Source organism: Mus pahari, chromosome 3 (genome assembly GCF_900095145.1).
Source record: "Mus pahari chromosome 3, PAHARI_EIJ_v1.1, whole genome shotgun sequence".
Classification (NCBI taxonomy): domain Eukaryota; kingdom Metazoa; phylum Chordata; class Mammalia; order Rodentia; family Muridae; genus Mus; species Mus pahari.
In genome coordinates, this window is record NC_034592.1 from 152,417,083 (window position 1) to 152,444,178 (window position 27,096).

At 47.6% G+C, this 27,096-nt stretch overlaps 1 protein-coding gene across 3 annotated transcripts; it reads right to left on the reverse strand.

Annotated features, from left to right (window-relative positions):
• Positions 1 to 904: 904 nt before the first annotated feature.
• On the reverse strand, positions 905 to 27,096 carry Znf217 (zinc finger protein 217). 3 transcript variants are annotated; one of them, XM_029536807.1, is made up of 7 exons: positions 27,012 to 27,096; positions 24,224 to 24,317; positions 11,691 to 13,425; positions 8,326 to 8,442; positions 6,255 to 7,760; positions 4,544 to 4,674; positions 905 to 2,883 (listed from the first exon to the last, which is right to left on the reverse strand). In XM_029536807.1, the coding sequence occupies exons 3-6, from the start codon at positions 13,075 to 13,077 to the stop codon at positions 4,565 to 4,567; spliced, it is 3,120 nt and encodes a 1,039-aa protein (XP_029392667.1). In that variant the 5' UTR covers positions 13,078 to 13,425; positions 24,224 to 24,317; positions 27,012 to 27,096; the 3' UTR covers positions 905 to 2,883; positions 4,544 to 4,564. The 3 variants fall into 3 exon arrangements, with proteins under 3 accessions (XP_029392667.1, XP_029392668.1, XP_021048546.1); XM_029536808.1 differs by lacking the exon at positions 27,012 to 27,096 and adding an exon at positions 25,942 to 25,999; XM_021192887.1 differs by lacking the exons at positions 24,224 to 24,317; positions 27,012 to 27,096 and adding an exon at positions 23,619 to 23,786.

Sequence of the window (27,096 nt, forward strand, 5' to 3'; positions counted from 1 at the left end):
CTAGCATCCTAGCTCCGTTGACTCAAAAGCAATGGGCATAATATGTAAGAAGTTATTTTTGAGGAGGCCACAAAATACATGGTCTGGCAGAAGTTAGTATGTATGAAATGGCTGGCCCCAGCAGGGGCTGGAGACGTTGACAGCCCTGCAGGAGGATCCAGGTTTGGTTCCCACAGGCTAGCTTACAATGATCCATAACCCTAGTTCTGGCACACATGACTACATACACATACATGCAGGCAACACATTCACATAATCAGTCTTTATCTTCTAAAGATTCACACTCATATAGTTCCGAGTTAAAGTTAAATTCTGAGGTTTGCTTTCCAAAAACCCAGGAGAAATCAGGCGTTAACCCCGGGACCTGGGAAACAGATGCAAGATAGCAAGTTTGAAGCCACATGCTGAATCAATCGGATGGGAGCCTGGGCTATACAGTGTGCTACAGAAGCAGTCTCCAAAGAAATCCAGGAAGGGTGCTTAAAGTACTGAGTGCTTCCAACTGCCATCCCAGGGAGGAGGGGTGGGGGGAAGGGAGTTGGCTCTGGGGGCTAAGAGCAGTTAGTTAGGGTTCTGTACTTAGCACCACATGGTGGCTCACAACCATCTGTAACTCCAGTTCTCAGGGATGTAACACCCTCTAACCTCCATAAAAAAAAAAAAAAAAAATATTTTTAAATAATTAAGCAAAAATTGAATTTAAAACTGGAAACGGGAGCCAGGCAAGTCAGCTCAGTGGGTTAAGGATTTCTGCAAACCTAACAACCTTCAGTTTGATTACTAGGAGGAGACAACTAACCCCTGAATGTCCTCCTTCTCTCTGCCCCCCAACCCCCGCCTCTCACTCACACACTCACACATTCACAGACACACATCAGGAACACAATGAAAACCAGAACACCAGAATTGTAAAACACCAAATCTATATTTACATCCACATATAATAACATAACTTTAAGCTGAAATATATCATAAATAAAGCATGTCTACTGACAACTTAAGTATCAACAATTAAAATAAATCAAACTGGAATGAAATAAATACATTAACAAAAATCCAACAAATGTACCTCTTCTCACATGTACTGTCGCCTCACAGGGAAAGACACAGAGCCAGTAGTATCCCAGAGTTAATACTGATGACAAGAACACACTAAGCACAAAGGACTGCTTAAAAAGGGGGGAAAAAAAAAACCTGGAATTTTCATGCATTCAGAAAATATAGCTAGAGAAATCTGAAAGGCCCCAAAATTTCAGCATTACACACATTGACTTGTTTTCTAATAGATTTGGTGATTTTTTTTCTTTTTTAAATACAGGTTTAATTTTTGGCCCCTATGCTATATGACCCCCTCCAAGAGCGCTTCCTGTACACTCACTGCATTTAGGCAAAGATGGCGTCAATCAACTTGCAAATGTGTTCATCTTCAAAACCAGGCTATAAAAGTGCAGACCTAAGAAAACAGTCTAGCTTATGTACATATGGCTCAGCTTGTGGACGGGAACGGGTGTATGTTCCTGACACAAAAGCTCTTTCTACAAGAGCAGACACATCTCAGCCCAGGTCTCCATTCAGCACAGGAGGTAAGACGTGTCCCAAGGACCCCTCATGGTACACAATGAGGTGGGGGATGTGGGGGAGTCGGGATTCTTTGAGCTCTTCACCCTTTTGTCCCATCGAGAGGGGTGGGGCAAGAAAAAGGAGCAGTGCAAATTTATTTTTGAAACAGTTTCTTAATAAAATATTTTGGGTTTGCTAAACCCAAGAACTGTTGAATAAAGTCAGATATCAAAGGAACTCAAGTTTAAAACACTGAGTGAGCTAGCTGGTGGCTGTCTTCCCTCCATCCCGAGCTGCCTGTGCACTGAGGAAATCACCCTGGGAAACAAACAATGGAGAGGCCCGGGCATCATCTCTCCCTGCCTGCCAGGAGGGCTCAGCCAGCAGCTCCTCACCCAGACTCAAGGTGTCCCCACCTCCAACACCAGACACATCAAGACTCCAAATATAAACTAAAATATTTCCCTAAACTTTCCACTCCCTTTAAAATTGCTTCCAAGCACGCAATTCACACAAGGAGATGTGGCAACTCTCCCAATCTTCCAAAAGAAAAGAACTTAGATGGCTCCCCACAGAGCCTGGCTCTCTGAGACATCGACAACTCTACAGAGGCAGCTTCTCTGTAGGCAACACCCGCTCAAAAGCCACCCCACCCCAACCCCAGGCAGCATGCTGGGGCTCCAGGACACCGGTACACACTAGCTCTACCAGCTGGAGTAAAAGGTGCCAGGTTAGTGCCTGCTGACCTCAAGATGCACAGCACATCACCGAGTGTCAACATTTCTATCAGCAATGTGAAGACAAATAGACTCAGTGAGAATATGCTTTAAAACATGTTTTAAATGAAAAAGCATAAAAAAGCAGAAAATGCTCAAATCCTTGCGCTCCATGAGGGAGAGACACACAGTACTTAAGCAAGTTTACCACATCGGTATTTACAGTTACCTGAGGTGCAAGCTTTACAACATCCCCAGCCCACCCCACCCCACCCCAAATGATTTCTTTTCAGCAGCTCTCAAGTATGCAAAAAAAAAAAAAAAAAAAAAAAAAAAAAACTTATTTGGTCAATTCTTTAAAAAAAAATATTTAGGGACAAAATAGATTTCAGTCCCTCTGGCGCACTGCCCAACGACTCCCAGTACTAGTTTTTATTGCTTTCTGGTACAAAGGTTAACAGAACTTGAAAGAATGTAGTGTTCCTCCCCTGCTCCTCTCGGGTCTATGTACAATTCAGTCACAGCTTGTTCAGTAGCTATTGTCGTGCGCTCTCAGAAGATGAACCAATGTATGATTCCATGGAAGTATGTACTTGCATCCAGGGACCTAAAGGGAAAGCATTGATAGTGATTAGAAAAACAAACAATCATTAAAGGATTGTAAGAAATAAGCTGTAGATGGCTCCGCAGCTACTACACCAGCTCTACCGGAGAACCCAAATTTTGATCCCAGCACCCATGTTAGAGAGCTCAATAGCCTGTAGCTCCCAGGGAGCCTACACCCTTTCTTTTGGTCTCCTAAGGCACATTCACTCACAATGCAGATCGACGAACAGAATCATCGGATCTCACAGCATGTGTGAATCCATCGAGAGGGATGAGGGCGTGCAACGGGTTTCACTTACTCCAACCTACACAGCTGATGGACTACTCAGGGGAAGGAGACAGTTATACCAGGGACCAGGACCAGACCCAGTACTTGGTACATTCCATCTGGCACCTCCAACTGCCCCCCAACTCCGAAGGGGACACAGGTGCGCTGGCTCACTCCTGTAACACCAGTACTGAGAGAACTGAGGTGGGATTACCAGGTTCAAAGCCAACCTAGGTTTCACAGCAAGACCCTTCCAAAAAGAGGAAAATCAGAATAGCTGGAGACATAGCTCAGTGCTAAAAGATCTTGACTAGTGAGGGCGAGGTACTTGGTCGGATGCTCACGGGAAAAGGGGAAGGAAAGGCCCAGGAACGCCAGCATCCTTGTGCCCAGGCTGAGACGCGTTACAGGACAGGCCGACAGCGCTGGCAGCCTCCCCGAGCTCAGGAAGCTTGTGCCCATCAAACCTGTGAGCCCTGAGGGAAAACACCTCTTCCTGGACAGGCCAGAGCTTCACAGTGCTTTCAATCACCTCTGAACTGAGATAGCAGGCCCAGGGTTACCTCCGTGTAGAGCCAGGCCTATGTCCTCACTGGCTTGGAGTGTGTGACCGCAGCCTGAGCTCGGCAGGCCTATAGTGACCCAATCGCACTGCTGTGGCAGGGAAGCAGCTATAGACTGTATGTAAACAAATCTCCAGAAGAGCAGTCAGTGCCCTTAACCACTGAGCCGTCTCTCCAGCCCTTGTTCTGTTTTTAAAGACAGGGTTTCTCTGTGTAGTCCTAGCTATCATGGAACTGGCTCTATAGACTAGGCTGGCCTCGAACTCAGAGACCTGCCTGCCTCTGCCTCAAATGCTGTGATCAAAGGCATGTGCCCCCACCATCCAGCAAGTATTATAAATTTTCAAACATCTTTTTAAAAAAAACAAAAATGGGGGAGGAGGGCCTGGAGAGATGGCCCAGTGGTTAAGAGCACTGGCTGCTCTTCCAGAGGTCAGGGTCATATTCCCAGCACCCACATGGCAGCTCATAGCTGTTATTCCAGTTCTGGAGAAGTAGACACCCTCACATAGACATACATGTAAGTAAAGCACCAATACACAGAAAATAAAAATAAATCATTAATGAATTAAAAAGAAAAAATTGGGGCCGGTTAGATGGCACTCGCTGCTGAGCCTGATGATGGGAGTGACCTCCCACTGGGGAAGGATACAAACTACTCCCTAACAGCACTCTCTGTGTACCCGCCACACTGAGCACAAATCCATCAATCCACAAACAAATGTCATTCTAAAACAGTAATAATCACTTTTAGAAGTTGAAAAAGAAAATGAATTTGGTATTTATTCAAGTAAAGCCAACACAATGCATTTAAGGACAATAACACTCACCTTTTCCCCAAGAATCAGAAGTCAAGGCTTTTTGTCATTTGGTCGGTAATGTGCATTTCCAATAAAATTCTCATAGCTTCTCTTCTGCAGCATGCTGTTAGATAGGTGCTGATGTGACACGGGCCTCTTTCCTAGTTGGGAGAGAGAGAGAGAGGTGACTCAGAGCCCACTACCAGTGACAGGTGTCTGTGTGTGTGTCTTTAGGCCTTGATGACAACGCTCCCCAGCGTAGCCCCTTAGACTAAGAAAGAGCGCCGAGCACACCTCTAACCCCAGGGCTGAGGTGGAGGCAGGCAGGCGTCTGTTGAGCTGAAGACAACCAATGCTACAACAATATCAGACCTTGTCTTTTCTTTAAAAAAAAACAAAACCCACACATTCCAGGCCTGGTGAGACTTGCCCTTAATCCCAGCACTTAAGAGGCAGAGCAAGGGGACTATCTAGAAACTTGAGGCTATCCTGGTTTACATAGTGAATCCCTATCTTGAAAACAATAAATAAACTTGGCACACACACACTTAAAGTGAACACCAACAATGGCCCAGGCACTAGTCAGTAAGACCCAAGGCCTGGGTCTGGAGAAGGGAGCTGTACTATGTGTTCATTCACACATCAATCCCAGCAGGTAAGCCTACACATGCACAAACCAACTCTGTAGAAGAGGAAAGGGGGTGAAAGACACTGAAACAACCTATCCACTTAAACTGTGGGATACTGGACACCTGAACACACAGGCAGCAGACACTAAATCTGGACTGAGGAGGTAGCTTAGTTGGCAGAGTGCTTTGACACCAGTATCCACAAAGCACAAGTTTCTTCCTCATGACAACTTTGAGACAATTCACTGCAGTGGATGAAAACACTTTGTTTTTGTTCCTAGCAGGATGTACCCAGAATGCACTAAACTGATAGCTTTCTGGGCTTTACCCGTGGTGTACAGTTAGTGATCTTTAGAGCACTCAAACCCTCACTACAAATCTGCAGGAGAGCATCCTGGCCGACCTCCTCCAAGCTCAGGAAAGCACCAGAAATCTCCATGAAACACGGGAAAAGAAAAGGCTCCCTATGAGAACTCCAAATCACCAACAAGGTGCCCACTGCTACAAGACAACCATCAGGGACACACCAACAGCAACCCCTGTGCACCAGTGCCACACAAGACAACCGTCAGGAACATACCAAAAGCAACCCCAGTGCACCAGTGCATAAAAGACAACCGTCAGGAACACACCAGTGCCACACACAGCTGATGCACTCTCTTCAGTCAGGAGCTCCTACTCTGCTTCTAACAGGCCAAGGGCCCAGCCATGTGTAGAAACGGCCGTGAGTGTGGCCATGAGTGTGGAAGGGGGTAGGGGGGAGTGTATGACAACCCTAAGCAAGGTTTCAGCGGCTCTCAGGCTTTCTTTTCTCCTGCAAAGATCTAGGTAGCCCAAGCTAGGCTCGAACCCCCTCCCACCAGTCCAACTGTCTCGGCTTCCCAACGCGACCAGCTAGCACCTGGACTTCAACAGCAAGGAAAGGAATTACTTTTATCTTACTTTTATTTTTGTTTTATTCTACATTTCCTCAAGACTTAATCCTGTAAGTTAAACCCTGATAGTCCACAATCCATTGCTTTGTATGAGATATGGTACATTGGTTGCCTGCAACTGAGAACTCAATGTTCCTGTGTGGTGTGTTTAAACCCCAGCAGTGCCTACAGTAATACCTTCGAGGGTTGGGCTGGTCCCTGTATGTCCCACAGGTGCACAGGTATACAGGGGTCCAGAGGCACTGTAGGGCTTCTGCACAGCCAGCACACTGGGCGACTCTACCTCCCCAGGGCTCAGGAAACGGGCTTTGTGGGGCAGCACAGGCGGTGGGCGCACACACTCTGGTGGTAGCAAGGTGATGCTCCTGACGACATGGTGCTTAGGGAGCTCAAAGCCCCTTCTGCCATTGGGCCCCGCATGCTCTGTGTCCAGGGACACCGTGCTGGACTTGAGTCTTTTGGGATGTGGCTCACTGTACTCTGCTGCGGCACTGCCAGAATTCCGATGGCAGTAGTAGTCTCTCCCTTGCTGCGCCCATGGGCCATCAACCTTCACGGGATAATCAACAGAACCGTTGCTATTATTACTGCTGAGGGGGGACTGAGATGGGGGAGCTGGCAGGGACTTGGGTTTTGGCTCAGGTCTCTTCACCTTATCCATAGCAGCAGGGATGCCACCTTTGGGAAATAGCTCTGACTGCTGCTGCCTGGTGGCACTGGGCCCCCCGGCATTGAGTTGTGACCTGTGTGACTTCAAGTTACTTGGGGCTAAAGTGCTGTTGTCTGGTCCTGAAGTCTGGGGAGCTTTGCTTGGCCCCGAGGCCCCCTGCCGAGCCTTCTCTGGGTGCAGGGATTTAGCGTGTGATGAGAAGGCAGTCTTGGCCTTGGGCTTGTGCAGGCCAGACAAGGGAGGGACATCTTTTCCCAGCAAAGCAGGAGGGCACCCAGTACGCCTGTTCCTCAGCACAGACTTGCTGCTGCCATTCTTGTGCGGGTCAGGGTTGTACCTGTGCTCAAGTCTCTGGTGCATCATAAGGACTTCCGGATAAAAGGTTTTGAAAGTACAAAAGGGGCAGGCAATGCTAGGGATCAGACACTTGCTCAAAGAGATTGCAGGACAGGCATGGAGTGGCCCAAGGGATAGATTCAAAGGCCTGTCCTGGCAGTCAGCACCGGGCTTATGTCTGTAGTCAGCCTCCTGATCCATCTTCTCCCTATGGCCAGCTTCCCGTGCTAAGGGCCCAACCCCCTCTAGTCTGCAGGCAGGGCTGCCGGCCCGAGGCTCCCCTGCTTTCTTTGTCTGCATGTCCAGATAAGCAGGGGCAGGGCTCTTCCGCACTTTCTCAACACTATCAGCTGCGTGTTTATGGAAATCCTGAGTATCCTTGTTGTGTGCTGGTGAGAGAACACTCTGAAAGACAGAAGGCATCTCCTTAAGCTGCTTGGCAGGTGCACTTCCCTTAAAATCTTTGGCACCATCAAGAAATCTCTTTAAATTTTTGGTCTGTGCACTGTCAGCCGTTAATAGCGCATCCTGCGGCTCCTGGCTCCGGCCTTCATTTTTGGACTCAGCGGCAGCATCCACTGGCTGCTTGTCTTTGTGGTGTCTCTCCAAGTGGTACCTCAGAGATGTCTTCTGAGCTGCGGCATACTCACAGAATTCACATTTGTATGGTTTTTCACCTAAAACGAGATATGCCACTGTATCATGATGTTTAGGAAAGGTGTCAATAGAAGTCTGCAAGCTAAGCAAGCTATGACAACCAAACATAGTCTGTTCCCTCTGCCAATCCTCACAGCTAGGGCACCAATGCCCCAGTGCAATGCACTTGAAAATGTAAACCCGATTCCCAGTAAGAGCACGCTTTAACTGACCCAACCTTCACGGCTGCCCTATGGCAGCATCTGCGCACTTTTTCAGCACAGTGGACTACCAGTGTGCCCAAGTCAAGGAAGCCTCCACCTTCTCACCCGTGCCATCACTGCACCTACATCAAACAGTACCAAATACACCCTTCCTTCACTCCAAAATCATAAAAGGGTTTTAAAATGTGGCATTTAAAAATATTACAAGTTTGCCTTAAGATATGGTAACCATAAACCAACCTCAAAACAGATGCCAGTATTCAAGCTGCAGTGATGTTATAGACCACAACAGCTGCAAACATCACATACTAAAGCCATCTGAACCACACAGCAGCACACAATTGTTTTAGCTAACACATGTTTTAAAACCCCAGTCCTTTACCTGTATGCGTTCTGAGATGAATATTGAGGTAATAGTTTGAACGGAAAAACTTGCCACAGTAACTACACTCTCTCGAGGACGGGAGGGGCTTCGCTTTTCCTCCATCATCATTTTTATCTTAAAGCAGAAACAAAAATAATGGTGTGAGTCAGGTCAATTGCGGGATTCAGGAATTCGGACTCCAGGATTCAACACAAAACATTTGGGGGAAACCATTAAGAATTATTTTAGCTCTGGGTAGAAGTTTCAAAGGCTAAATAACATACAAAATGCCACCAGGCAGCCTTTCATGTCTTGGGCTGTGTGCTTTTGTTTTGGAGACAAGGTATATAGCCTTGACTGGCTTAGAACTCAGACACACGCACACACATACACACACACACACACACACACACACACACACACACACACACACACACACACCCTATACCCTGCCTCCATAGTGTTGGGACTAAAGATGTGTGCCACCAGGCCCGGCACTACCCTGTGTATTCTGAATGCAGTCTGGTGCCCTAGTAAAGAGGTTTGTACTTCCATCGTAAGAATGACCATTTAAGAGATGAAACTTGGGGTCTACAACCCTGTAGGTGAAACAATATGAACTAATCAGTACCCTCAGAGCTCGTGTCTCTAGCTGCATAAATAGCAGAAGATGGCCTAGTCAGCCATTGTTGGGAAGAAATGCCCCTTGGTCTTGCAAACTTTACATGCTCCATACAGGGGAATGCCAGGGCCAAGAAGTGGGAGTGGGTGGGCAGGGGAGCAGGGTGGGGTATAGGGGACATTCGGGATAGCATTTGAAATGTAAATGAAGAAAATATCTAATAAAATAAGTTTTTTAAAAAAAAAGGAAAAAAGGGCTGGTGAGATGGCTCAGTGGGTAAGAGCACCCGATTGCTCTTCCGAAGGTCCAGAGTTCAAATCCCAGCAACCACATGGTGGCTCATAACCATCCGTAACAAGATCTGACTCCCTCTTCTGGAGTGTCTGAAGACAGTTACAGTGTACTTACATATAATAAATAAAAAAAAAAAAAAAAAAAAAAAGAGAGAGAGAGAGATGAAACTTGACAGGCGCTTTCTGTCCTTGATACTTGGCATATGCTACAGCTGGTTCATGCTTAAGGTAGATGTGTGCCCACTGGCCAGAAAAACTGTCAGAACTTAGAACCAGTATTTGGAGGTAATATAAAACCTCCCAACCACCAGCAGAAAACAGGCTGAGATTACAGAAGCTACCACTAGAGGTCGGCAAGCACAAAATAACCTCAGAAACAGCCCAGACTTGGCTTTGCACAAGCACCTAGTAAAGCTGATCAAAATTTAGCCAAGTTTGGGAAGATGGAAATCTGTGATTTCCAAGCAATCTCGTATCCAAAAGAGGCCTGGCTTACTAGACCTCAAAGGCAAGGCTGAAGTGCCCAATGAGAAGGACCCATGAGGACAGATTCTAACTAAACTGGCTGGGACTTTCCACTCTCACCAGCCCACCAACTTGTAAATGATGTGCATCTGTGAAGAGGGTTCCACTAGTCCCTGTCAGTCCTATCTGGGTGGTATCTCTCTTAAAGTCTAGATCAGGGCCATGGTGTAGCAGGGCAGTCAATCACAACTACACAAATGTCCCACCTGGGGTCCAAAATACATAATTAAACTAAATTTTGCCTTACAAAACTTTATTTTCAGGCCTCTCCCCTTCTCTGTCAAATGCTGCACTCTTACTAACTCCCAAAGACAGGTACACAGCAAATGCAGGTGGACTGAATGGACTAGACCACCTCCATTACAGCAGATCCTGTTAGGGAAGGGGATCCATAAGCACACGATTCCCTAAGGTGGTCTAAGAGGCTTTTAAAAGTCATCACAGCCTCTCTTTTTCAACTTCTTGGAATTAAGAGTAAAGCAGACTGGAGGGCAGCACAGCGGGAGAGGCCCGCTGCACTCACAGCTCTGCCCACAGCTCACCCTGCCTCGAGCTGTCACGGTGTGAGCTTCGCTACATCACATGAAAATGCCTAGGGATACCTCCGTGGCCTTCCCAACGTCTGGCACCTGTCTTATGGCCTGGAACTTGGACTATACTGTTCTGTGCAGGGTTGTAACTATGGCTGAGCTCAGCCTAGGAGGAGTGCCCAAAGTGGATGATCCTATTTTGCAAACAGGGAAATCTCAAAGAAAGGTTGGGCAATGTATGATGGGCCACCAGGAACCACAGCCAGACTCCAGCGCTCCCACCTGTGGCAAGCCAGGCCAAAAAGCCTACCTACCCCAGGACCCCACCAAGTTGTCCACCATGTACAATGGCTGGTAGACTCCTCTAGGGATCTGCAGTGCTGATGCTGCAGAACTGCACAGGTGCAAAGGCCATCTGTGAAGTTCTCATGACATCATGGACTTCATGTATCTTTACCTTTCTGGGGATTAAGGAGTGAGATATGCTAAGCTCCAAGCGTCATGAAAGCCAAGTTCCTAAAGTGCATTAGTGACCAGAAAAAGAATTGGGTGCTGGTTCACATGCACAGTGGCTGACAGATCTTACTCTTCAGACTCACTGTGGTCTCAGAGAGGACTTGCAACATACTACCCAGTGGCCACACACATCTGGAAGTGTTAGAAGTAACCCATGGGCCACACCCACACATCAGAGGTGTTACTTTAAGCCTCACATTCAGTGACATCAAACAATGGTTCAAGTTGGGTGGGCAGCAAGAGGAGGCTTTCCAGGAGATTGGACAACAGCTTACTTCTATAAACACCATTCGAACACACCAAATTCATGGATAAGGTTCGGAAGTGGGCCCTCACCCCGCTTCATTGCAGCAAAAGACCACGTCAGAAGCTCCCTCATGAACACTGGCCTCACAAACACCAAGGTGATCAGAGTACACTGGGCAAGGAGTCCCACTGCATGAGTAGTGGACGCTGAGGAAGCCTCCCTGACCCTTTTGAGAGCATCAGAAACCCATGTAGGTGAAAACATAAACAAGTCTGTGATAGGCAGACTTGAATGCCAGAAATGAATGCCAGAGAGCTGGTAAAGTCCTGGGTCTCAGTCCCATAATTCCTAGCACTCTGCACCAGGTCATAGCCTCCTCAGTCCACTGCCTGAAGAAGCCAGCAGCATCCTTGGTCTCTACCAACTGGTGCACTAGCTATAAAAACTAAGTCCTCTGGGAGCAAAGGATACAGAGCCCTTTCATAATGGAGTTTTGGACCAGCCTTTTAACTCAGCTCCTTATTAAAGAAATGAAAAGGGCCTGTGATGCTTCTATGAGACTACACAGTGATACCACAAAGCAGAGATAAGAGCCTGACTCCCAGAGCCCCCTGCAACAAACACTGCCTGGGAGGCAGCAGAGTACTCACCCAAATGAAGCCCTTCAGGGAGCCCATCCTCAGACCCATCTTCAGAGCCCCCTTCTCGGTCCCCGGCCCCACTGTCTTCCAGAGTGGTGCTGAGGTCTGGGGAGCAGGTCCCAGGCTGCCTTGCATCCACAGCCATGGTGGGTGATAGGGCATCAGTCCTCCTGTCCTTCCTGTGCACCCTCGAGTGCAGGACGAGCTGGTGGTATGTCCTGAAGGCTTTACTGCACTCAGAACAGTGTGTGGGCTTCTCCTTGCTACTGGGCAACTTGGGATCACTATCCCCAGAAGGCACTTCACTATTAGCATGTCTAGGCTTCTCTTTGTCTTGGGAGAGACCTGGACAACTGTTTCTACTTGTTTTGGACTTTCCAGACCCTTCCGCCTTACCCCCAACCCATATTTCCCCTAGTTCCTCTTTCTCTGAACATGAATCATCATTGTCTGTGCTTCCTTCTTGGCCTGACTCTTTCACCTCTTCTTGGGCAATGGCCACTTTTCCTTTGGTAGCCAACTGCCATGCCTGGTAGGTGGTGAATGGGTCAAGCTGAGGTATGCAGGTCGTGGGCTTCACTGTACTATCTGCAGTTGATCTGGGTCTCAAGTTCAAAAACTGCAGCAACTCTTCCCTCGGGGACGTGGGCTCCTCTTGGTGGGCATCAGGGGCTACGTTGCTGGCACTGGGAACAGTTTCTTTGGCATGAACCTTACTATGTTCAATGAGGATCTGCTTATTTGGGAAGAGGAAGCCACAGACCATGCAGATCTTGTAGGGAGTGGAGATGTTCCCAGCTGCATGTGGCTGGACCACTTCATTGATGGTGACTGGACTCTCCATGCCTTGCTGAAGCTTGCTCCTGGTGCCAGACTTGCCATTGTGTGTCCGCATGTGGTTCTTCAGGAACCACGGCTCCTTGAATCTCCTCCCGCACATGCTGCACCCGTACGTGAAGGAGTCCTTATGCTTCTTCATGTGGCTCTCAACATCAAAAGCCACTGGGAATGTCTGCCCACATACATCACAGCTCAACTCCTCGGTGTCTTCACTACTCTTCTCTAACGGTGGCTCTGTTGGCTCCTGACCTTTATCAAGGGGACTTAGGTACTCGGCCTCCACACGCAGAACAGCTGGCTCGCAGAGGGTGGGCCGGTGCTGCAGGAGCACATGCTGATTGAGATCCTCTGCCTGAGAGAAGACCTGGCTGCAGAACATGCAATCCAGGGGCATGTGGCCCTCTGCCGCGGCCATGCTCTTCTCCTGAGCAGCTCGGAAGGGGACTGCCGCCGGCCCTTTTATGGGCACAGCATCATCCACCTCCATCTGGGAACCTAGAGAACCTCCAAGGACTTCCGGCCCGTCCATGTACACAAGGAGGGACTGGGTCGGCATGCTGCCAACCACTTCAGGGTCTGATAGGATGGGCAATCCACTGTCTGCCGAGGATCTCTGCAGTTAGAATAAGGCTGCTTGTGAGATATAACCACTCAAAACCTCCAGGAGCCCCGGGTGTCAAAATCAGAGCACCTCTAAGGTCAGAGGGATGAGTATATTCCAGAGCTTAGGGGAGCTCAGTGATGGAGATGGCTCTTTGCACAAACAAAGCATCCAGGCTGCCCTGGGCTGTGAGTCAGACGTGCGTCAGCATGAGGGCAACAGCTTTGTCCATCTCCACTGGTGAGTGGCTCAGTTGAGCAAGACTTTGATCCCGGCAATGTGAAGACAAGGGATTTCCAAAATCTGAAAGGAAAAACACAAGCCTCAGTGGGGAAGGCTCAGGAACAGGGCTTGGCCTATGAGTCACATGATCTTCTCCACAGAAAGGGACTAGACTCAACTGCCTCACCTTTAACTAATCCATAATGCATCCTGCTAAACATGTTTGTTAATTAAATCACTAGCATATTTCCTAGTGGATACACTAAGTGAGTAGAATTTCAACCAGTCAGGAGACTTAAGCCAGAGCTCTGCTCACTGAAATATAAATGCCAAGTTTAAACAGGAAGTGGCAGTGATAGGCTGGCCAGCCTGGGTTACACAGTGAGTTCAAAGCAAGCCTGGACAACATAAAACACAGTCTCAAAAACAAATAGGCCGAACTTTAGGATAGAATTGTCCCCAATTCGGCTGACTGGGATGCCACCAAGATATACACGAATCTCCTACCCAGTGACTACAGGAGTTAGAAAAGCACAACGTGGTAGAGAGCATGCCTACAATCTCAGCATTCATGAGGAAGCAGCAGGTGGATCTGAGAGTTCAAAGCCAGCCTGGTCTACATAGCCAACTCTAAATAAGGAGGAGTCCCTGTCTCAAAAAAGAAGTTAAGAAAACGAGCTGACATAATCAGACAGGCCCAAACCCTTAGCAGATGACAGGAACCTTTCCTTCATTACGCATAGCCCAGGACCCTGTTGTTTCAGGTACTTGATGCTGCCATGCAGGCTTCAAAGGGGAAATGACCTGCTAGATGCAGAGGCCACTTACTTTAAGGGTCCACATTTCTTTTTTTTTTTTGGTTTTTTGAGGCAGGGTTTCTCTGTGTAGCCCTGGCTGTCCTGGAACTCACTTTGTAAACCAGGCTGGCCTCAAACTCAGAAATCCGCCTGCCTCTGCCTCCCGAGTGCTGGGATTAAAAGGTGTGTGCCACCACTGCCTGGTGCACATTTCTAACAGGCCTCCTCCAACCTGGCTCTGTGTGGCTCATTCTTCCTTCAGAAAATACACCTCCTACCCATCTCACTTCACCTTCCACTGAGCCACTGGCCAGGGAAAAGGGAGTGGCTTTAGATTCTATGGACTCCGATTTCTACTCTTGAAGATTTAATCCCTAAAAATGTCCTTCATAGCACAGAGAGGGTTTGTTTTTAACCAGCCTTGCCTCTTCTCCTATGAAGTTTGTGAACTCAGTCAAGGAAACAAAAAGGCACCAGAGCACCTGCCGCGGTCCTCCCTCCCTCCCTCCGCTCTGCTCCCAGCCCTCAGCAGTCATGAAGCTGGCTCTTCCCCTTCTAGCAGCTATGAGACTCCAGGGCAGACTGGCGAGGAGCAAGCTGCTGGCAGTGCTTTCTCTTAGTTTCCGCCTTTGTTGCTATCACAATGGAAGACAAGTATCTGGAGTTTACCATTCCATGACATAACAGAGACCTGAGGACTAAGGTCTAGCCTAAGTCAGGACTTTCGAGGTGTCACACAGCAAAGTGAACTCAACCCAGGGTGCACTTTCTGAGGTTAACACTACAGCAAGGTGGACAATCACTACACCCTTTCTATGGCCGAGGACAACTCTACACAACCAAAAAGCTCTGGCAGTATTCTCAGATTTCTACACAATCACTAAGCAGACACCCACAACCCAGGCCAGAGGGTTTACTGCACCTGGAATACAGTCAGTTACCAGGCGTCCCTTCTTTGAAGCTCTACAATAACCACTTTAACATGGCAGAAAAGTATTAGCAACACCCAATAGTGAGGTCCAGGCCAGCCAGGAACTAATGGGAAACCCTATCTCAAAAAAGTTAAAAGTAACTCTGCTTGAGTTGGGGCACAGGAGACAGGAGGGGAGGGCACCACTGACCGTTAAGCCTAGGCTTTTAGAACATCACTCCTCTACAAGGTCCCTTTCTAAAAGGTTACCAATCCCTGGCTCAAACCATGACCCTCCAGGGAGTAGGGTAACAGCCGCAGGAAGCATCTGTCTGTCCCAGGCAGTCAGATGGAGAAGAGCAAAGCTGGAAGCACTTCCTCCTCCTGAGGTTTCTACAATAGTTCAATAGTCTAACTGTGCTCAACTCAAGTCCTAGACAGCTTTAGTTACAGCATCTAAAGGCTCAAATGCAAGCCTGTCCCACACAAGCCCTGCCCACCAAGCTCAAGACTACAGTCCACATCTAAAACAAGCCTATGAGGAAATTCAAATTTAAAAGCCAGGTGGTGGTGGTGCACACCTTTGATCCAAAGGACAGAGATGCTGGCTGTCCTCTGCTCTTTCTCTAGGACCTGGTACTGGACTAAAAGATACCCAGAAATTTGACAGAAACAAGGACTAAAGCAGGACACATCTCTCAGGTTATAGTCCCTGCCACCTCTGTTCTGATGATAAAATGAACCATAAGTCAGAGGTTACACCCCATGACTGACCACTCTCTGCAACCAAGCTGTAACAGTATTTAAGATACATTTATTTATTTATTTATTTATTTATTTATTTATTCGGGGTGGGGGGGTATGTGCACATGCGCTGAGGGTTGGGTAGGAGAGGGATGTCAGATCCCTTGGGAGTTTCAGGTAGTTGTGAACCAGCTGGCATGGATGCTAGAAATTGAAAACAGGTCCTCAGATGAGCAGCCAGTGCTGTGAACTAATGAATCATCTTGCCAGCCCTCCAAGATGTTTTGTTTAGTTTTTGTTTTTTGAGACAGGGTTTCTCTTCACAGTATGGCTGTCCTAGAACTCTGAGTTCCATGGTAGACCATGCTTGGCCTTGAACTCAGAGACTGCCTCTGCCTCCCTAGCACTGGAATTAAGAGTGCGGCATCAAACCTGGCTTCTCCCAGATTTCTTCCCCATACTATAAAGCTGAAAGCTATCCCTGAGCTGAGTTGAGGCCAGAGTGCAGTCAGCTGCAGAGCACCAGGCTACACCACCGTACCATGTGTAGGTCTGGGGTTGCACTGTGGCACTGACAAAAAAGACTGTACCCCCCTGAGCTTGTCCCCTCCTAAGGGCCACCAAAATCTGGTAGCAGGTGCTCACACTCACCCTCCTCAGTAAGAAGTTGCTAAACTCCTGCTCAACTGTAAGGCAACAACAACAACAACAAAAAAAAAAAACTAAAAGTACAAGTGCGCCAATTAAAACCAACTTGCTAAACTCTGAAAGAATTGCAGAGTTTCGGAACCGATCAACAGCTGTGCTACTGTAATTACTACCTAACAATCAGTCCCTCTTCCTCAAGTGTGCAAGCAAATGTAGCTTTCCCAAAATGTTCTAGCCTTCCTCCTAAAGTGCAAGCAGCACCAGGACTGCCCAGGGCCTGCTTCAAGAACTGCTTTTTGACAGAATTGAAGAACATCACCACAATCCAACTTTGTTTGGATGCCAGGAAGACAGGATTCTAACCACAAAAGCTTGTTACAAAGTACTTCAGTGGCTCAGGGGTTAAGAACACTGACTGCTCTTCCAGAGGTCCTGAGTTCAATTCCCAGCAACCATATGGTGGCTCACAACCTTCTATAATGGGGTCTGATGCCCTCTTCTGGTGTGTCTGAAGACAGCTACAGTGTAGTCATATAAATAAATAGATCTTTAAAAAAGAAAAAAAAAGTCTGTTTTAAAAACTTCAAACTTCATTCCTGTAAAGGATGAACTGAGCCAGCCGCCAGTCCCACAGCTCTGGAGCCAGCTAGGGCCTCACTCAGAATGCCTTACATTCTGAGAGCATGCTGAGGCTTAACGCCCATGAAAATTACTCAGTCGCTTTTATATACAACAAGCTTTGAAACTCAGTAAGAAGCATATGGCTTTCACTGCTCAAGTATGTCTGATATTCTTAAAGTCACTAACTAGACACTGATGTATGACTAAAGTGACATTGAATTCTACCAGTACCTGACTGAAAAGTTATCAATTATACAAGATACTGTAAAGGCCGACGATAAACTGCTCAAAACAGCTAAGTGAGGAACTGCCACTTGTGATAGCTCCTGTACTCAGGCTGGGAAACAACACGCTACACAAATATGCTCATAGCTAGCTGCCCACAGCCTTCAGACAGCACATCTGTGCTCTTCCCATGAGTATGCTAGCTCATGCTTAGCAAAGGTTATCCCACCCCCAAGTCAGGAGGGAACAGTAATTGTCTGCTGACACGGCATTTATGGCTCTCACAGGCAGAGATCGGCCATGGGCTCCAACCCTTCACTCAGGTAAGAGATGCTCCAACAAACGCCTTAAGGCACTCAAATCACACAACTAGGCTCTGGACAATTTCCTTCCTTCCTTCTTTTTCTTTTTTCCTATTGTTGTTATTGTTGTTTTGGTTTTTCAACACAGGATTTCTCCGTGTAGCCTGGGCTATCCTGGAATACACTCTGTAGACCAGGGTAGCCTGAAAATCATGGAGATCTACCTCTGCCCCCTGCTCTATTCCAACCCCTCCCCCTGCCCATTTTGAGATTAAAAGCATGTGCCACAACCACCCACAATTCCCTGTTATTTCTATCTTTAAAAGTATGAAATTAGGGCTGGAGACATGGCTTGATAGTTAAGGCACTACTGATTACTGATTACTCTTCTAGAGAACCTAGGTTCAGTTTCCAGCATTCACATGGCAGCTCACAATCATTTGTAACTCCAGATACAAGGGACAGGCTACCCTCTTCTAGCCTCTAAAGGCACATACACAGTGCTCAGAAGTATACACAGACCAAACACCTACACAAATGGGAGGGGTGCTTAAGATTTATCTACTTGGGCTGGAGAGATGGCTCAGCTGTTAAAGGCTAGACTCACAACCAAAATATAAAATTTATCCACTTGAGTGTTCTGCCTGAGTGCACGTGTGTTTGCACCACCTGTATGCCATGCAGGATCACCGGAAACTTGGAGGTATGAATGGTTGTGAGCCACAAATGTGGGTGCTGGGAACCAAATTCAAGTCCTCTGCAAAGCAGCAAGAGATGTTAACCTACTCTTTTTTTCTGAACCCTGTAAAAGGACTAACTTCTACACCAGCCTACAGTAACAATCAAAGCTATCGTTGTTTAAAAACCTATACTGTGTATGTATGGGGGAAAGAATGCATGTGGAGATCAAAGGGCAATTTTAGATAGTCAGTTCTCTCCTTCCAACATGTATGTCCCAAGAACCAAAATGTAGGTCCATCAGGCTTGGTGGCAAGTGGCCTGACCTTTTGGGCAATCTCCATGGCCCCTAAACCTTGAACTGTCTTGATGGTTCCACAATATTCTAAGGGAAAAATGTCCAGGCCAACTTTCCTTGGCAGGTGAGAGAGTGGGGAAATAGTTACAACTCTCAGTTTAAATCCAGCATCATAACCCCACACATCACAGGTCAAACACTACTTTAAGGCAAGGTGAGAAGATCCTGGGCAAAGCAGCCCAGTTTCTTCCAAGTCCTACAGAAAAACCCAACTCCAACAGAATGAGCTCAGAGGACTGCTGGATAAACTCCAGCCCTTTCTTAATAAACTGGAAACTGCCTGACTCACCACGAATCTGTTCAGATGTGCTCAAGTATCCAGTTTTACTTTCAATATTATCAACCTAAAGATACTTTTATCTGTAAACTAGCTTTCAAATGCCCCATGTTGATCTGCTTTAAAACATCTTATTGGGTGGAGGGGGGTGATGAGATGGCTCAGCAGTTCAAGAGGGCTGCCTGGTCTTCCGAAGGTCCTGAGTTCAAATCCCAGCAACCATATGGTGGCTCACAACCATCTGTAACGAAATCTGATGCCCTCTTCTGGAGTGTCTGAAGACAGCTACAGTGTAAATAAATAAATCTTTTTAAAAAAAAAAATCTTATGGGACAAATGACATTCTTGATAATTTTCAAGTAGACAAAATGGAGCATTGGTGTCACAAGTTTCTCACAGTTAACTTCTGCCTGTTCAGGGCATCCTTGTATGTCATGTGCTTTGAGATCTGCCAGGACCAACTGCACAGAGGAAAAGGGTTTCAGGAACCTAAAGCAGCAAACCCCACATTTACCTAGGCTTATCAACTCTAGAGACTACAATGACTCAGTGTCTATGTTCCTGGCACATCTGTACACATAAATACACACATATACACATGCATGCATGCACACACACACACACCATGTGGCACCAAGAACTACACACTATGCCACTTTTCCCCAAGTTTCCGCCCAAGGTTAAATGGGCAGAGTCTAAATCAGAGCCAATTTAACTAATTTAAGTAGAATGGGAGCTCAAGAATACCCTTCACGCCCAGGTACTGTCCTCAACCTCACAGACTTCACCTTCCACCATTTACTATAAACTTAAATAAATGCTAGTTACCTGTTTGTATCTCAAATTAAATAAAAATAAAACCTCTTTTCAATAAATAAGACCATTCATTGCTGGAAAGATTTACCTGTTAAGAGTTAAATCATCTGCTACTAGGAAATAAAAACTGCCACCAAAACTGATTTGTGTCCTGTTGAGTACTGGACTATCCAGAGTGTCAAACAAATCACTTCTTCACATGATAAACTGTTTTACAGCCACCTGGCCATTCAGCACTCTTAGACCTGAACCATCATCACAGTCACCTATTAAAAAACCAGCCTGACTCTGGGGTAGGGTAGGCCAAAGTCAACTGGAAACACTAAAGAACAAAAGCCAAGAAGAGGACTCACTCCTGCACATACACCTTTGCTCAGCTGCCTCTCCAGGTTCACTGAATTTATTTCTCACCTTTATCATAAAATTACCAAACTGGCCCCAAATTTCTAGTAGCTCATAATGTTGCTTGCCTGGGCAGGAGGCAACAGACTGTTTAGAAAGCTGCAGTCAACAAACATTCAAATGGAAGTTCTTTAGGCAGCTCAGCATAAAGGGGTAATTTGTGGTAGCAGCTGGCTAACAGGGACTTCTCCCCCCCCCCCCATCCCCATTTCTTTGGAGGCTAGAATATCCAAGAGCTAAGCTTGCTCATCAAAAGGTTTTAGGAGAAAATGGTAGTGTACCCCACTCCCATCCCCCACTAACTTCCTTCAAGGCAAGATTTCTATCTGCCCTTGTGGTCTGAATTCAAAACCCTTTGGCCCACATACCATTGCAAATTTGCCTGGCTATATTACTGGCTGGCCAAGAACCTTAATCCAGATCACCTAACTGAAAGGCCAGCTTTTCAGCTCCTTCTACAGTGCCCCCACAAGGAGGCCATTAAATGATATTCCACCAGACTTGCCCTACACAGCAAGGCCAAAGACATTTCCCTTGTGTAATAATGCACCTACTTCCACGAGCATTTAAACTAGTTAACAGCCATCCCCCTGAAAAGTCAGGAGGTGAAGTGTGTGAGCTGAGGCTCCTCCACATTCAGCTTCCTTTCGTGCCTGTAGCTAAACCTATCCTGGTTCACAATATTTATTAAGATAGAAATCCTTTAAATTCAATTTTGGTAGCTTTTCTACATAGGTCGTTCAGGTTTTTATTTTCTGATAACCCTAAATTAAAAATTATTCCATACACTCAGCTGTGATCAACTACATTTTGATACTAATAGTCAACAGTTTACCCAAACTGCCTGCAGTTGTTCTTTCTGATTCCAAAGATGGAAAAGCCACTTTTGATGTCTCAGCTTCCACTTCCCAGATTATTAATTACACACATGGTCACGGGATTAAAATGCAATCAGGAACCAGCCATTTAAAACAAATTATAGCTAGTGACCTCAAAAATCCAAAATTCAGGCCACACAGCACACATGAGACAGAATAATCTAAGAATAATGCTTTTCTAGCCGCCTGAACACCAAGCTTCCTATGCAGTACTCGAAGGCCCCTGTCATCTGTGTTCACAGCAGTCAGACAGCAGATATTTTATGACGTCCTGTGTTTTAGGCAGTCAAGGGTCATTAAAACTACTCCAAAGTTCTTGTCAACCAATATCATGTTTGGAACTAGTAAGAAAAAGCCTGTCATTTGATAAAGTGAAAAGGGAGCTCATCTTCTGGAACCCCGAGGCTCTAATCAGGCAGTTCAGAATGAGGAGGGCTCCTGGGCTAGGGATGGCAGCCCTGCTGTGGCAAAACAGCATTTAGTACTCAAGTGATGTTAAGGGAGAAAAGTGATTAGCACTTATCTGCCAGGAGACAGAGCCTGAGTCACGAGGGCCACTGTAGGCCTCAATTACTTCATCAGTTTATAAGAGACTTGATGATTACGTCTTATTTTCAGATTTCCTCCAAAACAAGCCCACTGGAAAGGATTAGGGGCTCCTATCCACCCCAAGTTTCTCTGCCAAAAATGGAGGCTAACAAAGAAAATGCAAATCCCTCCCTCTTGAAGAAGCCAGAGTCAGAACTTTCTCTCCCCCTCTTCCTCCCCTACCACCTGGGAGGGGAGAAAAAGAGAGAGAGCTATTATTAAAATAGATTCTTCAGCATAAAGGGGAAAATTTTTCTAAGCGGTATCTTAGTTCCTTTTTTAAAGTAAGAAGTGAAAGGGAATAATACGAAGCCAAGACAATCTGGGAGTGTCAATCTCTTCAACCTCGCCAGTTATCCCACAAGGAGACCAGACTGCAGAGGTGTAGTGAGGACGAAAGGAGCCCAAGACTAAAGAAACGTGGCCTTCCTCCAGTCAGGTCTTTCCCCTGCTTCCTCCTCCTGACTAACGCTAACTATCTACAACTCAGTCTTCAGCAGTCACTGCCTCTTGGATTTTATACTTACATAACTGGAAAGCTGGCAGCATGGTGGAGGGACTCAATCAAATCAGGATTCAAAATTAAAACCAAAATAACCAAATAGCCTAAATATACCACCAGGCTCCAGAAGTTTGAAAAAAACAGTATCTCAAAATAAAAACGACTTCTCCAGCAGGAGGGGGAAAAGTCATCTACCATTAAGGACACACCTTAAAAGTTCTCAGCACAGTAACTAAGCACACACTAGTGATCTGATAGATACATTCTCCAGACAGAAAGCAGTAAGGTTAGTTCTCTGCGCTTGTCACTACAAAAAAATTTTTTTGAAACTAGACCTGTTACTCATCCTTCTCGAAACAAAAACTTAACATCTGATATCTGATTTAGTACCAAGGTGGTCGATTCACTCTGAGAAAAGTAGTCAAGAAGAAGGCTGTGGACGTTTTTCTCTTACAAAGAGAGGTGAAAGGCCCCCTGAGGCCCCTACCTACTTGCCAGGCATGGCCAGCAGCTGTGGCTACCCTGCCTCTTCTTTTGTTGGCCTTAATCTCATGTCAAGTTATTCAACCACCTCAAAAGGGATGAAGACATAATTGAATCAACCTGAACTAAATCAGACCTAGGCCTCTTAAAACATACAACTTAATGGCTCCAACCCATCCCAAACCAGGAAACTGGCCACGGGATCCTGAGGTACACATGGTGCCCTACAGCCCTGGAGCCCAGGCTGGCGCCCCTTAATCAACACATGCTCAGGAATGCCTGTTTCTCAGAGAGGGAAACTAAGGCTCACAGGACACAGCCCTTAAGATTGGGAACGACCACCCGAGCCCCCGACCCAAACAAAAAAAAAGTTAAAAAGTTTCTGCTACTGTGTGAGTGCGGACTGGCCCCCACTGGGGACCCCAGAAGTGGGCCCCCAGGACTTGGGCTCACTTCAGGAAGCAAACCTTTCGGGAAAAATCCCCGCCCGCTGTCCCCACCCCCACCCTCCCCGCCCAAGAATGCGCTTCCCGTGCGCCGAGGGTCTGAGGCGGGGGCGCCCTTCACTGCGCGCCCGCTCGCGTCCAGGCTAAACTGAGGCGCACGGGGCGGCGCCCTCGGACGTGCGGTTCCGCCTCCCGCCACCCCGCACGAACTTCCCACGGGAGTTTGCGGGACGTTCTAAGTTTGGGAGTGAAACCGAACACCTTCCCCGGTTGGTGGGACGCAGCTCCCGCAGGGGCCCGGACCCCCGACGGCCACGCCGCGCCGGGCAGGCCATTGTCTCGGCCGACCCTCCCAGCCCCACGCGCGGCCGCAGTCGTGAGGACGCGGCCCCGGGGCCCCGGCGCCCCTTTACCTGCGGCCGTCCGGCTGCACCGCCCGGCCGCGGGCTGAAGGAGCGGCAGAGGCGGCGCGGCCTTTGTGCGCCTGCCGCTAGCCCCGACGGCGCGGGGACCGAGACGGGGCCGCGCCATGCCCGCCTCCCACGGCCGCGGGCGCCGGGACCCCCACCCCCACAGCGGCTCCGAGGGGCCGGGCTCACCTCGGGCGCGGGGCGAGGGAGCGGCGCGGGCGCCCCCTACTCGTCCGCGCGGGGACAGTGCAGGCGCGGGGTCCCTGCGCGGGCGGGCGGCCGGCGTCCGGCGGGGGGACTGTTGGGGCAGAAAGTGCTCGCAGCAGCTGTTGCGCCCTCCCCCCCGGCCGCGCCGCCGGACGCCCCGCCCCCGGCCGCGCCGGCCACGCCCCCTCGGTGCCCGCGCGTGTGCGCAAGCGCGTCCCTGACCCGCCCACCGCTGCCGGCCACGCCCCCCACGGACCCCCGAGGCGCGAGCCCCGCGGAGCGGCGCGCGCACCCCACTCCCACCCCGTGGGCTCCCGCGCACGCGCGCCCCGCGCCGTGTCCCGCCATCCGGCCTAACGTGGCGCGCTCGCGCCCGGGCGGTTCCAGTGACAGGTATTCTGGGGGTGGGGGGGCTGCAAACGCAGCACGCAGGCGCACAGCCAGTCCTCCCGAGCCGCCTCCCCCTCCCTTGCAAGGTGCGCCCGGGGAGGGGAGGGGAGGGGCCGCTTGCCCAACTCCCGGGTCGCCCAGAATCACGAACAACAACAACAAAAATAATAATAATAAAAATTAAAAAATAAACCAACCTTGCCACTGACTTCGGGAGCTCACAGGATAGCGGTGTTCTGAGGTGTTCTGAAGGTGAACTCTTTCAGAGTCAATGTGAGGAAGGTCCGGGACCTAAAAAGAATAAATTTCTCTAAATTATATATTCTTCAAAAAGCTTTTTATTTCCTTCCTTAACACCCTGGGCTTATGTTTCTATTATAGTTTCATAGCTGAATTTGGACTTGGTACCTAATAAATCTTAGTTTGCACAGAAATTTACTTGGGTGAAACTAGGCTTAAAAGTGTGGTCAAAAACAAAAACAAAAACCACACTTCTTTACACCCAACTCACTTAAAGCGTTTCCCTACTGTTTTGTTCCTGAGTCGTATTAAAGATGAAAGAAGACAAGACAGGAAAAGGTTTGACTCCAAAGCCTGGGACTGATGTCCCGTTTTAAGCAAGCCCCAGGGAGGAACTATGGCGGCCACAATCACATTCAGTAATTTTTCTGCTCCAAAATGAAAATGAACTCAAATGTAAAATAGATTTATTGCTTAACACCGAACAGTCGAAAAAAGTTGGCCCTCGGTGTATCAAAAAGTGGGCAAACATCAAGAAAAGCATTCATACCCATTTCCTAAATCAAAAGAAGCGTGGGGGTTGGGGGGAACGGGACAAAAAAGAACCGACCGGAACTGGTAAGCAACGCAGTCCTTAATAAATAGGAAGAAGAATTCAAGAAGACAGCTTAGCAAGGGGCAAGAATCTGCCTTGTACAATGTTTTTGCTGTCATTTTACATAGAACTACCAACCCACATATGGTCTCGTTAGTCTTTTTTTTTTTTTCAAAGGAAGTGAATCAATTACTTACTCACAATTAATTAGCATCGCTGGAAGTAGATCCTTAAGCCAGCCCTGATTCTCATCCAAGCCCAGAAGATATTGATCATTTTTAGTACTAGGGTTCCTTTTCTCACCACAGATTAATATCTTTCTCTAAAGTATTATATTTACACTATAAATATTATAAGGTATATTTATAAGGTTAAAGCCTTATAAATATTCACGATCAAAATGCAACAGCTCAGCAAACATTCATAAGCAGACTTCACTTAACTTTGACCCCCCCCAAAGAAAAAAACTAGGGAGGGGAGCTTTGATATAAAACAAAGAAAACTATGACCAAGTAAAGTGGCTAGAGGTTGAGCTTCAGTCTACATGTTAATGGATAACCTTTGCACTCTGAAGCCTTGAATACTGTAAACACAATAGCTGATAGTTTAAAAACCCTAGTGTGGCGATGGAACAGAAAGGAAAGTCCAAACTTCTCAGCAGCAATAGGGAAACAATCAAATATTTTGACAAACAGTCATTTGGCTAAGAACAATGAGACTCGGGCTCTCAGACCTTGTAGCTACTGAGTTATTTTCAGAGCAAAGGAAGAAGGGGGGGCGGTTCTCCATGCCCTCACAAAGCCATACTCTGTTAAGCCATTTTGGCATCAGATGGTCTGTTACTGTTCCTCATCCCTCTCCTCCCACCACCACAAATAAGGGGGAGGGGGACTCACTACGTTGTAGCTTTTAAAATTGAAAGGGATTTGCCTTCTCTGGTCTATCTGCTAAGAGGTTTGTATGAGATCCTGATGTCTGAGAAAAGAATTACAAAGAACCTTCCCTCCTGGAGACGTGCCAACAAAACTGGGAAATCGTTGCAAAATTCTGCCAGTGACGGCTGAGCTTGCAAACACATACCGTGTTTTCCAAGGGACATGGAGGGATCGGAATTCCTGCCTTAGAATGCGGAGGCTCGTGCCTCGAGTTGATTTGGTACACAATTAAAAGTCGGAAAGTCACAGGAGAACCCGAGGGACGTTTGGTTTCGTAATAAGCAGCTAAGAACTCCCCACTCCTGGGCGAAGTGGAAACTGAAAAATCGAACGTTGGTCTCCACGGCCTTGGCCCCGCCCACGCGGAGCCCGGCTTCGCCATCACTCACTTCCCAGGCTGCGCTACCTCTAAAGGAATCAGGTGCTGGAGGACGCAGCCACGCAGAGTGGGACCCGGTTTTTCCGTCCCTGCTGCTGGGATCTGCACGTGTAGCCAAACTCAGGTCCCAATCCACATCCTGAACCCGACAAACCTCAGCCACCTCTCGTCTTTTTTGCAGTTCCAAAACACCACACACACACACACACACACACACACACACACACACGACACATTTCCCAAAGTGCGCTTATAAACTCACTCGCCATTATCTCTGATTTCATCTTAGTGCTGGCAGGCCGCTTCCTTAAACTAACATCTGATTTTCTATCCAGATCCTTTCCTGTATCCGAAAATCTAACAAAAACAAGAGCAAGCCTGGATTTCTGTATATACATCTACAGAAATTATCTTTCTTGAGACTAAGTCCTAATTAGAAGTGCAGATTAAATATATAGTCCTTCCCAAGTATTTATTTCACTGTGGAACCGATATAGAGAAACAGCTTGGAAACGAAATCCCCGGAGCTGCAGCAGAAACGGCGCAGACGCTCAAAAGAACTCAGTGTGAAGGACAGGAAAACCAGAAAAACTGCAGGCAGCAGGAAACGGGAAAAGTTCGTCCGAACCTGCATTTACAAACTACAAAGGACATCTGAGAGGAAGGCAGGGGCAGCACTCCTCCTGAGACTGAAAGCAGCACTAAATTAAAGAGAGATAACAAACAAAGCCGAGGGAGGGCACTCCACTTTCCCTTCCTAAATTTCAACCCCATGGAAGTCATCTGTTTTGAAAATACCCAGTAATGTTAGGAGAAAAGGAGAGAGCAGAAATTACCTTTCAGGAGGGAAGGTGGTGCTGGGACCTGGGAATCCTAGGAGCCAGCCAGTCCACCTGGCCCGGAACAATACCGGAGGAGATG

What these genes read in the sequence shown, in the direction of transcription:
- Znf217 (XM_029536807.1), bottom strand. Translation starts at nt 13,077, where the DNA reads ATGCCGACCCAGTCCCTCCTTGTGTACATGGACGGGCCGGAAGTCCTT. An exon ending in CCCTGAAGGGCTTCATTTGG is followed by an intron (nt 8,443 to 11,690) that starts GTGAGTACTCTG and finishes TTCTGCTTTAAG; the next exon opens with ATAAAAATGATGATGGAGGA. An exon ending in GACCAGCCCAACCCTCGAAG is followed by an intron (nt 4,675 to 6,254) that starts GTATTACTGTAG and finishes TCTCCCAACTAG; the next exon opens with GAAAGAGGCCCGTGTCACAT.